At 45.5% G+C, this 12,843-nt stretch overlaps 1 protein-coding gene across 1 annotated transcript in view; it reads right to left on the bottom strand.

The window, feature by feature from the left end:
- MTMR10 (myotubularin related protein 10) overlaps window positions 1–8,450 on the bottom strand; it is a 41,510-nt gene extending 33,060 nt beyond the window's left edge. The window contains exons 1-2 of the mRNA XM_056346224.1: window positions 8,011–8,450; window positions 6,675–6,735 (exon numbers count right to left, since the gene is read on the bottom strand). Coding sequence (XP_056202199.1) covers window positions 6,675–6,735; window positions 8,011–8,064 — 115 coding nt within the window. The 5' untranslated portion in view covers window positions 8,065–8,450. The remainder of the gene's footprint in view (window positions 1–6,674; window positions 6,736–8,010) is intronic.
- Between the last annotated feature and the right edge of the window lie 4,393 nt (window positions 8,451–12,843).

The raw sequence follows: 12,843 nt of genomic DNA, 5'->3' as shown, positions 1-12,843 counted from the left end.
CCCCCCAAAAAAAAAAACAAACCAAACCCAAAAAACAAAAAACCCACACACCAAAACCAAAACAACCAACAAACCAGTTTTAGCAGTTATTTGGTCAGAGTGCCTTAAGGTGAACAATAGACAAGCCAGTGAGGAGGGAGAGCGTGTTTTGTGTTTTGCTTATTTTTAGTCTGGCTATATAAACTACAGATTCCCAAAGCCTGACTTTGCCCAAACAATATAATCGGTTACAGTTTGACAGGACTGTGGTTTTCAGCCTCTTATTTTATAGCTATGTCACTAATACAAGTTACAGATGCTTTTCTGAACTTGTCATATATTACCGGGTCTAGCTTAAATTACTCTGGTTTGTCTTATTAAATAAATCAATACAGAAACACATGTTCAGAAATTAGTTCACTGAAGACTTACTTCACTGGAAGCAAATATAATTGCCAGGAGACAAAACCCCAGCAGTTTGGTCAGCTGACAATTCAGCCTCCACACTAACATTTTATCCCTTCTGGACTTTCATGACTTGTGGCATTAAATATATATGGGACAGAGTAGGCAGACACCAGTTACTTTGGGACTGTTTTGCAGAAGGCACATGCAGAAGCATAAAAATTTATTTTAAAGCATGTTTATCCTTCTACCTTTAAAGTATGATTACCATATTGACCTACAGCTAACATGTTGCAAACAGGAAAGTATTTTTGTAGATATTTACCGATACTTAAAATACATTACTAGTCAGAAACTTTAAGACACGTCCTCTGTGTATTCATAACAAAGGCGGCAGAACAAACTGACTCCATCCAGTAAAATCCACTTGTAAGACCGTAACTGGAACTTCAGCTTCTACATGCAGGCTGCCTTGGTAGTACTTATATCATGCCAGCCTTAAAAAAAGCAATCCCCAAAACAAAACAAGCAGTTAACTGAACCCAAAGCGTGCCTGAAAATTTACTTTGAGTCAAACAAACAAAAAAAGCTATAATAGAAAAGAGTATTTACTATATACTTACTGTAAGTGATGCCTCATTTATTCTAAATATAAGTCAAATGCTTGCTTTATTTTTAAGCTTCTTGCAGTATGAAAGATTAGTTCGCACAAAGCTGCTGTTCCAGATTTCAAATCTAGATTACCAGAGTTTCAAATTCTATTAAATAAAACATTTTGCAATCTTGGTGTAGACAAAATATACACATATATATATATATATAATTTCTACTTTAGAAAAGCTTTAGGTGATTGTGTTACTTTCCAAGATGCCATTCTAATTTTCTAATCTGGCCATTCTGAAACTAATTTTATACTCTTGTATGACACTGATGCCTGAAAACAAGATGAAATTACAAAGCTATTTCACTTGTTGCTTGTCTAATATCACAGGCTAACTTTAAAAACAAACAAATTCTTACAGCAACACTTGAATTTCAAGTAAGAAACTTGATGAAGGGAAAGACGCCTAACCCTGCAGTATGTCTTGATCAGCTGTGCAATGAGTAAGAGAGCCTTGGCTAACATGCCACAACACTGGAAATGAGAATCAACAACTGAATATGCTTTGGAAGCAATCAGAAACTGACTTCATACAAGTTCTACTCAATTCTTACAAGCATTCAAAGGCTAGCACTACCCACCATCAACAGGTGATCATCCTTAACAGATCAAGCGATACCTACTTGAACATCAACACTCATTCCAGAAATACACACAGAAAAAGGCACCGACCATACAGCATTGCTACTTGTACCAAGCAATTAAACAATCCCAGTTTCCCCTTCGAGGGGAGAGACAAACCCGATTCCTAACACACCAGAAAGGCAGCCCCGACAGATCTCTGGGGTTATGCATTAACCTCCCCAGCTCGGTCCCTGCTTCCTGCCCCCCCGCGCCATCACAGTGCACTCACACCGCGACACCATGGCCTCTGTTCTCCAGCTCTGGGACACTACAAACAAATGAAAATGCCAAGAAGGAGGTGCAAGGGTACAAAACAGTCAGGAGTGAACATACCTGGGGTACTAACGCACAAGATGTCCCACCAAAAAGTATTACTTTCCTTCTCCTATCACAAGATGTGTTGCAGCTGCTCTGGAACTTATGACTTAATGTACTAAGGATTTGCAGAAAGCAGAAAAAAATAACAGAAAAAGAGCTGGGAGCTAACTTGTAAGAGAATCAGACTAAAAGATTAAAACTTTCCATGATACAGCCTCAATTGGATTTCTCCATTCAGTTGCCTATCTAAGGGCACATGTACACAAAGAAGCAAACAGAAAGCAGTAAGTAGGTGGTAAAGCCAACTAGACCGGCATAATTAGATAAAAGCAAATATATCCAGTGGCAACACTCTCGAACACGGTATGTAATTCCACCTCAACAAGAATACAGCACAACTGGAAAATGTTCAGAGGCAATCAAAAGTACTAATAAATATATGGAAAGATCCTTTCCTAGGACCAACTAAGCTAGATGGAAGCAAACCAGTGAACATAGGACACAAGTCTGAAAATCACGAATCACACTGAATGGGGGAATACAACTTGGCATTTGCTATGTTGTACAAGAACTAGGATTTACACAAAGAAACTAAATGGTGGTAAGTCTGGAACAAATAAAGGTAGTTTGTACAACATATAATCGAGTTGCTGAACTTCTTATCAGATGAAGCTGTGGATGACAGAGGTTTACATAGCTAGCAAAAGCAATCCGATAAAAATCATGTAAGAAAAATCCAGGAAGAAGATTTAGATATGATAGCACTGCTTCTACGATGCTCTGTGACTCCCCACTTGGATCTCCCCATTACGTTACTCCAGGAGGGAAGTCCCTAGGCCACACACCGAAGGAAGCAGGGAGTGCTGCCTGTCCTGTTTCTTCTCCTTCCTACACGCCTGCTGGCAGCCACTGGCAGCGAGAGGTAACAGCTGACCCACTCCCGCTGTACTTACAGGCTGTTCACAAACCTGGTGTGCCTGCACGCCAGCCACGGCACTGAAGCAGACTTCCACAACCTGCCCGTGGAACAGGGTGCAGGCACAAGAGACTATGAGTAACTGCTTTGCAGCTCACCACCAAAGTTCCTTTAACTTGCCTTAATGTGATCAAGGCTTAAAGATAAAAAAATACTATTCCAATTCAGTTTACTTCTATAATTCTACTGTTTGTACTTTTCAAAACAAAACCAACTAAACTATTTCCTGCTGTTTTGTAAAAATTTGCAGGTGACAGCTACTAACTTAACCTACTAGCAAATGAGCACTGAGAAACACTTGAAATTAGCAAAAATTCAGAAGGAACAAGCCTTTTCTCACACTTGACCAGATATTCTAGTACACAATCTCACGAAGAACATCCTGTGTGAGCAACAGTGAAGACCTTTTTGCCCGACCTGCCCAAAGCACGGTGCAGCACTGCTCAGGGGCACTGGACTGGTTCATTACCCACCCGTGTACTGCACCTCTCTGCTCACTGCTTTGCCATTCAAATCCTGAAAACATGCACTGCATTACATTCCAGTTATGCTGCGCGATGTTTTCAAGTGCTTAGGTCGATGTCTTAAAAATGCTACAGACATTGCTGTGGAAAACAGGCTACAATGGCTTACCAGAACAAAACACACCTTCCAGTTTAACAGCTTTAACTTCATTCTACCCTGAAGTACACAAGCTACTTTCCTACGAGCCTGGCAAGGCACTTGGACAGACTGACTGGGAGCCTACCTGCTATTTCTCTATTTTTCCTCTCCGGCATGCTTATAAAACAAGCTATGCAAACAAAGGAGAAAAAGTGAAACTGTTACACAGGCCAACTCTTCAACTAGCTCTGCAAAATCTCTTCATCAGGCAGCTACACTAGGAGAACAAAACAGCAGAAAGAAAAAGAAAACATTTTTATTAACTCCATCTTAAACCTGTATCATGTGTTCTGGAATTAAATTATACCCAATTCTATAAAATTATTTACTTTTCCCTCCTGCAGTATCAGTGTTGCCATTTAAACCCAAGGTTTTTAATTGCTTTAAATTCTGTTTGTTGCTTTCCCTGATGCACCACTCTCCTCAGGGCACACAGTTCCTGAAGAGATGCATCTCTATTCCTCCGGTACCAGAGGAAACTTTAAAAACAAACTCTACAGGTTAAAAGTTGATTGCAATGTAAAATCCCGCCCCTGCCTGCCCCCCCCCCCCCTTTTTTTTTCTTTCTCTTTTTTAAAAACAAAAACCTCCTCACTTTTTAACCTGAGTCATATTATTTCCGTGTCTGGAACTCCCTCTCCTAACCCCCACCGTGCAGAACTACAAGTTAGACAGGAGGCTATTTAGCTGCTTTGGAATTCCAGTTTTCAGCAAGCTACTCCCTCAAAGTGACTGTTTTAGGAATCAAAAGCTTAATACATGTAGTTGCAGTTTTTGAAGATTACTAAATCCAGTAACTGCTTGTGCCAATAGAAGTTAATTGCAAAAGAACTTCTTAAAAACTCTACCAATTAAAGAAGCATAATAAACATTCAGCCACTCAGGTTTAACCCTGTTCCTGAGAGCAAAAGCCATTTCACACAGCTGTGTAAGGATAGGATATTAGGTACTGTACTTGCAAGGGAGTACAAGTCAGCCTTAATATAATTAAATTAATTGGAATGTGTCCAGAAACTCGGGTTATGACAAATCCAAAAGCCAGTCTACCCAACAGTACAACGTGTACTTGTTTATACACTTTTCTGCTGCACCATTTGATGACAGAAACAAACAAAAAAAAGTGTTTAGGCTGGTGCTTAACTTTAAACAGGAAGAGTTTCATTCAAGTCATTTAAAGTAAGTCACTTCTAAACTCACCACCACCACCCCTCATGCAGACTGATGCTCACAAAAATAAAAATATTTTGTCAGATGCTGTACAGAGAAGTGAATTTTATGATTAAATAATTCAAAATAACACCTTAGAATGACACAGAGGTAGAAGTTTTAGTTCTGTGGTGAGTTATACTCTTTCACTTTCTATATAACCTGGGGTGACTTACTACAAATGTCCTAAAAGCCACCAAATGCTGATTTCAAAGATAGTGCAGACAGGGGAAGTGATGCAAACATGGGATAAATATAAGCCAGTTGAGAAAAACAAACCCAGTCAGCACTATTTTAAGTGTACTTTGGAGTTTCACGCCTAATGAATGAACCACACTGCAAAAAGTTCCTGCACAGACATTGTTTTCTATAACTGCTCAGGCTCATGTCCCACAGCAAAGGCAAGACGTGTTACATTTTGAGAAAAGCAATCTCGTACTGCCTTGCATTTGCTGTGGAATGCCTCAGAGAAGAACACGCAGTCACTTCCTTGTGAGTCAAAGACCTTGGATGAATATCAACTGCAACATAACCAATAAGATGCCAAGTGGTAAGCAGAAGTTTTGCAAGCATAAAAATATAACTGTATTTCAAATACCAAGCAATCTTAGCAATGTATTTTAAGATATTTATGCCTCAAGCAAAATCTGTATTATTTTGTTGCCTGCAGAGTGTCAGTCAGTTGTTATTTACTCCTTCAGTTGAACCTCTTCCACAATATTCAGCATCCTAAGCTTACGATACCTCACTGGACCCCGTACCACTTCAGCAACAAGTCCCATATGAAGCAGTGTAATTTTTTTTTTAAGAGTAACTTGTTAATTCTATTGATCACTTTGAAAGTTAACATGTTTTATCAACTTAGACAACACAATAGCAATAGCTTCCTACAATAGTGTGTCTGTGTAAATCCATATTTGTTAACATATAATCTGAATGGTAAGAAAAAAATGCAGTCTACCATTGTTTTAAACTCAAAATTCCCCTTGGAAACAGCAAGCCAAATCTACTACTGTGGTGTACCGTTTGCAATGAAAGTAATCTTGAGAATAGTAGACTGTTCCTTTGGTATCTGAAAAAGGCTTTTAGAAATCCTCATTGATCAAAATGTCATTCACCTAAGATTAATTCTTATTTAAAAAACATAAGTCATGAATATTTTTATATATTTTACATTTTTATAAATATGTAATTATGAACAGTAATAAAAACATCGCTTTTCTCATCCACAAACTAAAAACGTTATTCTGTGTAGCTTTAAACTTCAAATTCCAAAATGATGTAACAGCTGAATACTGAGTAAGAGTAAATGAATAAAGATAGCATTAGAAGTTTTCCGATACAGAAGTCAATCAAACCTACTTACTGGAAATGCTATAAATATCTTCCTTTAAAATAAAGCAAGATTACAACACATGCTGTGGTAATGGGTTCTGCACACAGGTAAAGGTCTGACTATCTGACAAAAATATAATTGTTAGTAGTATTCCAAAAGGTGTCCTAAATGTTATAAGACTTACAATTGTTTCACTTCAAATACTCGCAATAAACCCAAGACATTATTCCACACACACTGAAGCATTACACAGGCAAAATTGCCTATGTATTTATTTAGAGTTTCAGACAGGTCTGAACAATGTTCTACAGACACAAATACCATCAGATTTTCCTGCTTAGAAGGTACGCTCCCTGAAGGAACGTGCGAAGATTAAAATACACCAAAATCAATAATCACAGTAGAACAGGGGAACCTATTTACACCGTACCAATTCTATCATGAGAAACAAAAGGCTTAAATATATCCTTGTTGAGGCCTCTGTCAAATTCCTGATTTATGCCTACCTGGCAAAAGTACCGGTTCCAGTTTTTTAATCCTTGGTTCTGACGCTATATGGTCTTCAGCCTGACGGGGAGGGAAAAAAAAACAACAAAAAAACCAACTTACTTCAGAATCAGAACTTTACAGTCAGATATGTCTGATCTACCTGGGCTAAGGAGAAAGTTCAGCTTTCTTAGTTAAAACAAGATCTTAAAGAGCTAGGATCCAATCACAGCAACAGTTTTCTGTAAAGATATTACCATTTTTGTTTACGTTTAGCTTTGTACCAGAAGAATAACATAATATTTAAAATACTAGCATTTAACTAATTGTGTAACCTAGGCTATAACAATTGACAGGCCAAACAAAAACCAGTTTGGTTTGACATTCCAAAAAGGCTCAAATCCTACAAGCTTTACAGATAGGGACACTCAAGTTTGCACAAAACTCTCTTCCAACTTTTAACATGTGTGACTTTCTGACACAGGAAAAATTACCAAAAAAAATCCACCAAGGCCTACAAACACATACATGCCTACCTGCATTTTAATTCCCAACCTTAAAAATAAAACTATTTCTACAAAACGACCGGAACCTTCAGTGAAAGAGCCTGAACGGCTGCGGTTCCTATGCTGACAGTGGTACCGCCGCTCCACAGCCGGGAATGCCCAGAGCTTCCCTGCACTGACACTGCACTTTTACCAAGAAACCGTGAAAAAGTAAAAATGAGTCAACACATCAGACGTGTTGCTGGAAGAGGTCCCGCCTTGTCTAAAATAAATAATAAATAAAAATCACGCTGTGTTAACTACACGGCCAGACCGCCCAGAAAACCCCGGTGCTTCTACGAGACACGCTCGATGCTATATGCACTATATACATTATTCTACCGTACGTACACACTTGATTTTCTGACCTGTGCCGCCAGCCAAGTTTTAAATGCGGAAGGTACGCAGGGCGAGCGGGGTGCGCGGAGGCACCAGCTGCTTTCTGCCCCCGGCAGGGCCCTGCGCACGGGGGGCAGAGCTCGGCCACCTGCACCGCTGCCCAGCGCCCCGCCGCCCCCACGGACAGGGCCGCCGTGCCCCGCTGTCACCCGCGCCAGCCCCACGCTCGCCCTACGTGTGACGGGAAGGGCCCTCGGCCCCGCCGCCCCCCCTGCGATGGGGGCTCGGGGGGCTCCGGCGGCCGCCCCGCTGCCGCTCCCCCTGCGATGGGGGCTCCGGCCGCCCCGGCCCGCGCAGGTGCCCGTGCCCCCCCCCGGCCGCCGGCGCAGCGGGAGGGCGGCAGCTGGGGCCGGGCCGCGGCCGGGCCGCGGCGGCGCGCAGGGCGCTAACGGCATTGAAGCGCTGTCGTTACCTGCGGCAGAAGGTAGGACTTGAAGGTGGGTTTGGGCTGCCTGAGGGAGAACATCGCGGCGGCCGGCGGCGGGCCGGGCCGGGCCCGGGAGGCCCCGTCCCGCGGGGGCAGGGTGCCGACGCCCGCCGGTTCAGGCCCGGCGCCCCGCAGCCGCTCGGGGCTGCGCTCCCAGTCACACGGCGGCGGCCCCGGCGGGCGGCGGCGGGGGCGGCCCCAGCGCACCCTCCTTCCCCAAGGGAGGAGTCAGCCGCCTGGGCAGGCCCGGCCCGCGGCCGCCGCCAGCCCTCATGGAGCCCCCGGCGGCTCCCTCCGCCTCCCCGCGGGGGCGGCCGCCTGCCGGCACAGCGGCTCTCTACCGCCGGCGACGGGCGGGCGGCCCGGGCGGGCGGCGAGCTGAGGCGGGCCGTGCCGGGGCGGCCATGTTGGGCCGAGCGAGGGGCGGGGAGCGGCCCCGGTACGGCGGCGCGGAGGGCCCAAGCGGCGGGGCCCGGCCCGGCTCGGCCGTGAGCGCCTCGCCGCTTCCTGCGGACGCTGCGCGCAAGGGCAGCCCCGGCGGCGCCGCTGCGCCTGGCCGGCCGGGGGGCACCCGCTCCCCGCCGGCGGGCTTCGGCCCCCGCACCCCGCCGGGGCCCCGACGCCGCCCGTCCTCCTGGCCCGCGTGAGGGAACGGCGGCCGCAGGCGCGGGGCCGGCGGGGGTCCCCCGGCCAGGCCTCGGAGCCACCGGGTGGTCGACGCCTTCGCGGGCCCGCAGGGGCTTTGCCGTGACCCGGGGCGCCGGCCCTGCACACGGCCCCTGCGTGACCCCCTGCCGCGCCCGGGTGTGCTTGCTGTCACCCTCTGTACCGGCTGTGGCGTTACAGCCGTGGGACATACGTGATCCACGGGCAGACGGATGGGACATGGCGCAGGCCCCGCTCCCCAAGTTCCCCAGGCACGCAGGGATCGCTCACCTGAGCTTCCCTAGAATATGGAAGTAACGCAGTTGCCCACCTAAACTGCCACAATCTAACACCGCGATCCCTTTGGGTCAGTCGGAACAGTAACTACTCCCACGGCTGCAGTGGCCCGTGGTGCCCTCGGAGGCCCCCGGCGCTGGTTGTCGGTGAGCACTGGCTGCGATGAACTTGGCCTCTGTGGTGGAAACGCCACCTACAAAAGCAACAGTTTGGATCGGGTTGTGGTTTTTGTCGAGAGCCCCGGAGTGGGAGCACACGGGTCCATCAGCTGTGCGCCCTGAGCCACAGGGACGGCCTGCGTTCCCCTGCTGGCGGCCCGAGCACAAAGGAATGGGTAAAACCAGCCAGGCAGTCCACAGTTTGAGGCAGGTGTGATGGGCCAGGTAGGGTGAGCAGCGCTGATGGTTCCCGTGCCTGCTGGTGCTGCCCCCGCAGCTGGTGGAACCATCGCTGCGGTCCCAGCCATGAGCCAAGCGTAGTTCACTGCAAGGCTCGTGGTTTAGGGGCGAGAGCTGAAGGCCAGGACCTGCCAAACTAACTGCTGGTATTTGGGTGCTGCAGCCTCACCTTGTTAAAAAGCACAGGTTTGGTCAACATACTGTCATTTTCGGCTCACATGCGAGATAACATCAGTACAGGCCTGCTACAGCACAGTAGTGGTGTAATATCACCCTGACATAAAGATAGTAAAGAACTGGAAGACTCCAGAAAAACAAACATGTTTTTAGACAAAAAATGACAAATGCAGCACCCAGCATCAGCCGCAGGATGAAAGTCTTCCCTTGCTATCATTAATAGGAAGCTCATTGCATTGCATTATAGCCCCTGGGATTTTTGGGTGAAGCCAAAGGGTGAATGTTTAATGAAAGAACAGACTTTAGGGCACAATCTGGATTCCCCGACTTAAATGAGATGCCCCACCGACACCAGCCAGGAAGGTTTGTTTGAACAGCAAGGAGGGAAACAACCCACTGGCACCTGCCTAGGTTGCAGATAGGTGTACATGCATTTAAAGCTATGCAACAGCCCAGGGCAGAACACCAGCAAGCACCTCCATAATAACAGTATACTACTCTTGGACTTGCAGGTCCAGAAGATAAAAACAACCCCACTGTAGCTGTTTTAAAACAAGCGCACCTCCTTGCACAAGGGTCCCACCTCATCTGGTGTTGGCAGGCAGTTCCTTTCACTTCACTCTGTATTTTCACATACAAGATTTTTATTTTATGCTGCAAACATCATTGTTTAAGTGGCATTATTCAGCCTGGCATGGTCTCAGGCTCAGCCCCTGTCCATTTTAGAGAGCGCACTGTGCTGTAGAAGCTGCTGGTGCTGTAATGCTGAGCACCCGACAGTGCTGTGAGAGCAAGCCACAGCTCCTCTCCTGCTGGTGACTTACCCCTTTCACAAGCTAAATCTCTTGGATCTTTGAGAAGTGAGAAATACTGTGGGACTTGCCCTCATCTTTATTCTTCTTCTTTACAGTTTTATCTTCATATACAGAACATTGCTGGAAGGAAATTAAAATCAGAGAAGGGTGAAGAGAAAGCAAGGGGCCGAGGAAGGCAGAAACTGCCCAAATCAGCTAGTCTTGGAATTGCATATAACAAATCTGGCAGTGATATTAAAAAGGACAATTATTTATAGCACATCAGGATTACAAAAGTGTGTTTTGCATCAGCACAGAGCCTTCTGAAGAGTGCCTGCAAATGCAATCTTACTCTTGAGGGAATGAACATAGGACAGCACAAATTTCCAGTACTGCACTGACACATTTAAATTTCAGTACTGTTCAAAAAAGGAACAAACAAAATCAAAACTAAGCTCTCAGTAAACATAAGATCACAAGATTTGTAAGGATTGTTGTTGGAACTGGTCACAAGTTGCCACTGGAAGAGTTTTATGCCAGTGGGAGGAGAAAGCTGATTTGACAAAAGTGAGTATTTTGGAAGAGCAAGTCATTTCTGTCACAACTTGCAGTGGGATACAAGCAGGCAGCGCAGACAGGCAGAGCAGGACAGGCAAGTAGAGCAGGGTAGGCAGGAAGGGCAGGGGAGACAAGGCAAGAGGCAGGTAGGTCAGTAAGGCTAGGCAGGCAGGATAGGCGGGCAGGGGGTTGGTGCAGGGCAGGCGGGACAGGCAGGGAAGTCCTCTGCATCCCCTGACTCCTTTTGGCAATGCACTCAACTGCCTGCCTAGCTCCAGCCACTCCGGCGTGCCTTGATCTGTTTTTTTCAAACAGTCCTGCTAAACCCGAGGTTTCTAAGAACACCTTTGCTCTATGAGAACAGCCTTGAAAGAACGGTGGGAAGCTAGCTATGCAACAAAGCCAGGTGAACTGAAAAGACTGCAGATGTCTCTTTTTATTCTCATTGATTTAAAAAATGTTTTTACTCAGTGCAGTTATTTTCAACATTCAGTTATTCAGCAATGTCTCTCGTGTGCTAGACTGACCAGGACCCTTACACTCGTGCACTGTCACGGACCCCCAGAACCAGCTTGGTCTGCTCTCCTTGGTGGTATCACACCCCACGTGCTGTGTGGCAGTTTCCTGGGGCCTATTTTTACATGCAGTGCAAATTACAACAGTGAAGATAATTATCTGCTTAGCTATGGCGATGGTGCATAACCTGCTCTGTTTACTGTACGTCAGATTAGGTATCTTCCTAAAAGTTCTGGTACAACCTCACAAGACAGCTCTGTGGTTGGAGAAGCACTTTGGTTTGTGCAATGCATGAGGGCTGGGGTTAAATCAGAACAGATTTTCTTAATGGGCCCTTTTGATCTCTCAGCAGATTAGAGAATGGCTTTCATTAGAGATGTTCAAGAACAGGTTAGACCACCATCTGCCACCGATGCTATCGACATTGCTGAACTTGCCTGAGTGTAGATGATCTGTTCCAGGCCTATGTTTCTATGGCAACTTACGTGTTTCCATAGCTATCTGAAGAATGGTTCAATTCTTGGTTTGAACTCCAGGACACAAAGCCATACGTGTTGTCTGATTTCACAGCTGAGCTATGTGCCCAAAGCTACAGCAAGTGTGTGGCAGCTCTGCAAAGTCAGGGATTCACAGATGAAAGTCTTCTGTTTTTCACTGGCAAGTGTTCTGGTTTATTACCCTGCCTGCACACCTCCCTGCTTGTGCACTCAGTAGTTTGCACACCCAAGTTGCCTCAGCCTGCACGCAGAAATGTGGGACTTCTGAGGACTTGTGAGGAAGCCAGCCCTACAGGTCTCTGTTACCTCTTATGGAAGAAAAATATTATGCCTTACATTTGTTAAGCAGTTGGGAAAAAAAAATAAATCTTTCCTGAGTGTCCTTGATGAAGATCCAGCAGAATACTATTTAAAATGTGATTACTTACATAAAAGAGCAACTTCGATGGTCTTGGCCAAAGATATACAAAAGATACAAAAACTGTGCAAAGGTTCTTGAGGTATCTCAGGGAAAATGCCTCCTTTTCAAGGCACATCTGTGAAGTGGAGGTAGTATTTTCAGTGTGGAGATTAAAGATGTTGAACTTTGCTATGTTACATAAGGGTACTTTTCCTGTTAATCATTATGTAGTTATTACTTGCCTAGAGTAACCTGGAGCTATCAATTGGTACGCTGTTCCACCTTGGCTTGGGCTGTTTTACATGTTTACATGTGACAGTGATCATCAGATTACCAGTACTCCTACACTAGAATCTTTTTCCATGGCCATTTTTGAAGGCTGTCAGTCTGCTCAGATTGCTGAGCAGAGCAATTAGTGCAAGAAAAAGGAGATGCATCTAGAATCATGCAGGATGAAGTGCTGGAGTTTCGTAAGAGCTTTTAACGTAAAAGAAGACCAGGCAGATGAAATCACGCAACTCTCTTTTTCATTAAAT

Source organism: Falco biarmicus, chromosome 7 (genome assembly GCF_023638135.1).
Source record: "Falco biarmicus isolate bFalBia1 chromosome 7, bFalBia1.pri, whole genome shotgun sequence".
In the NCBI taxonomy this organism is placed as follows: domain Eukaryota; kingdom Metazoa; phylum Chordata; class Aves; order Falconiformes; family Falconidae; genus Falco; species Falco biarmicus.
Note: the sequence above shows the minus strand (reverse complement) of the source record. Positions and strands in the feature narration are given on the sequence as shown.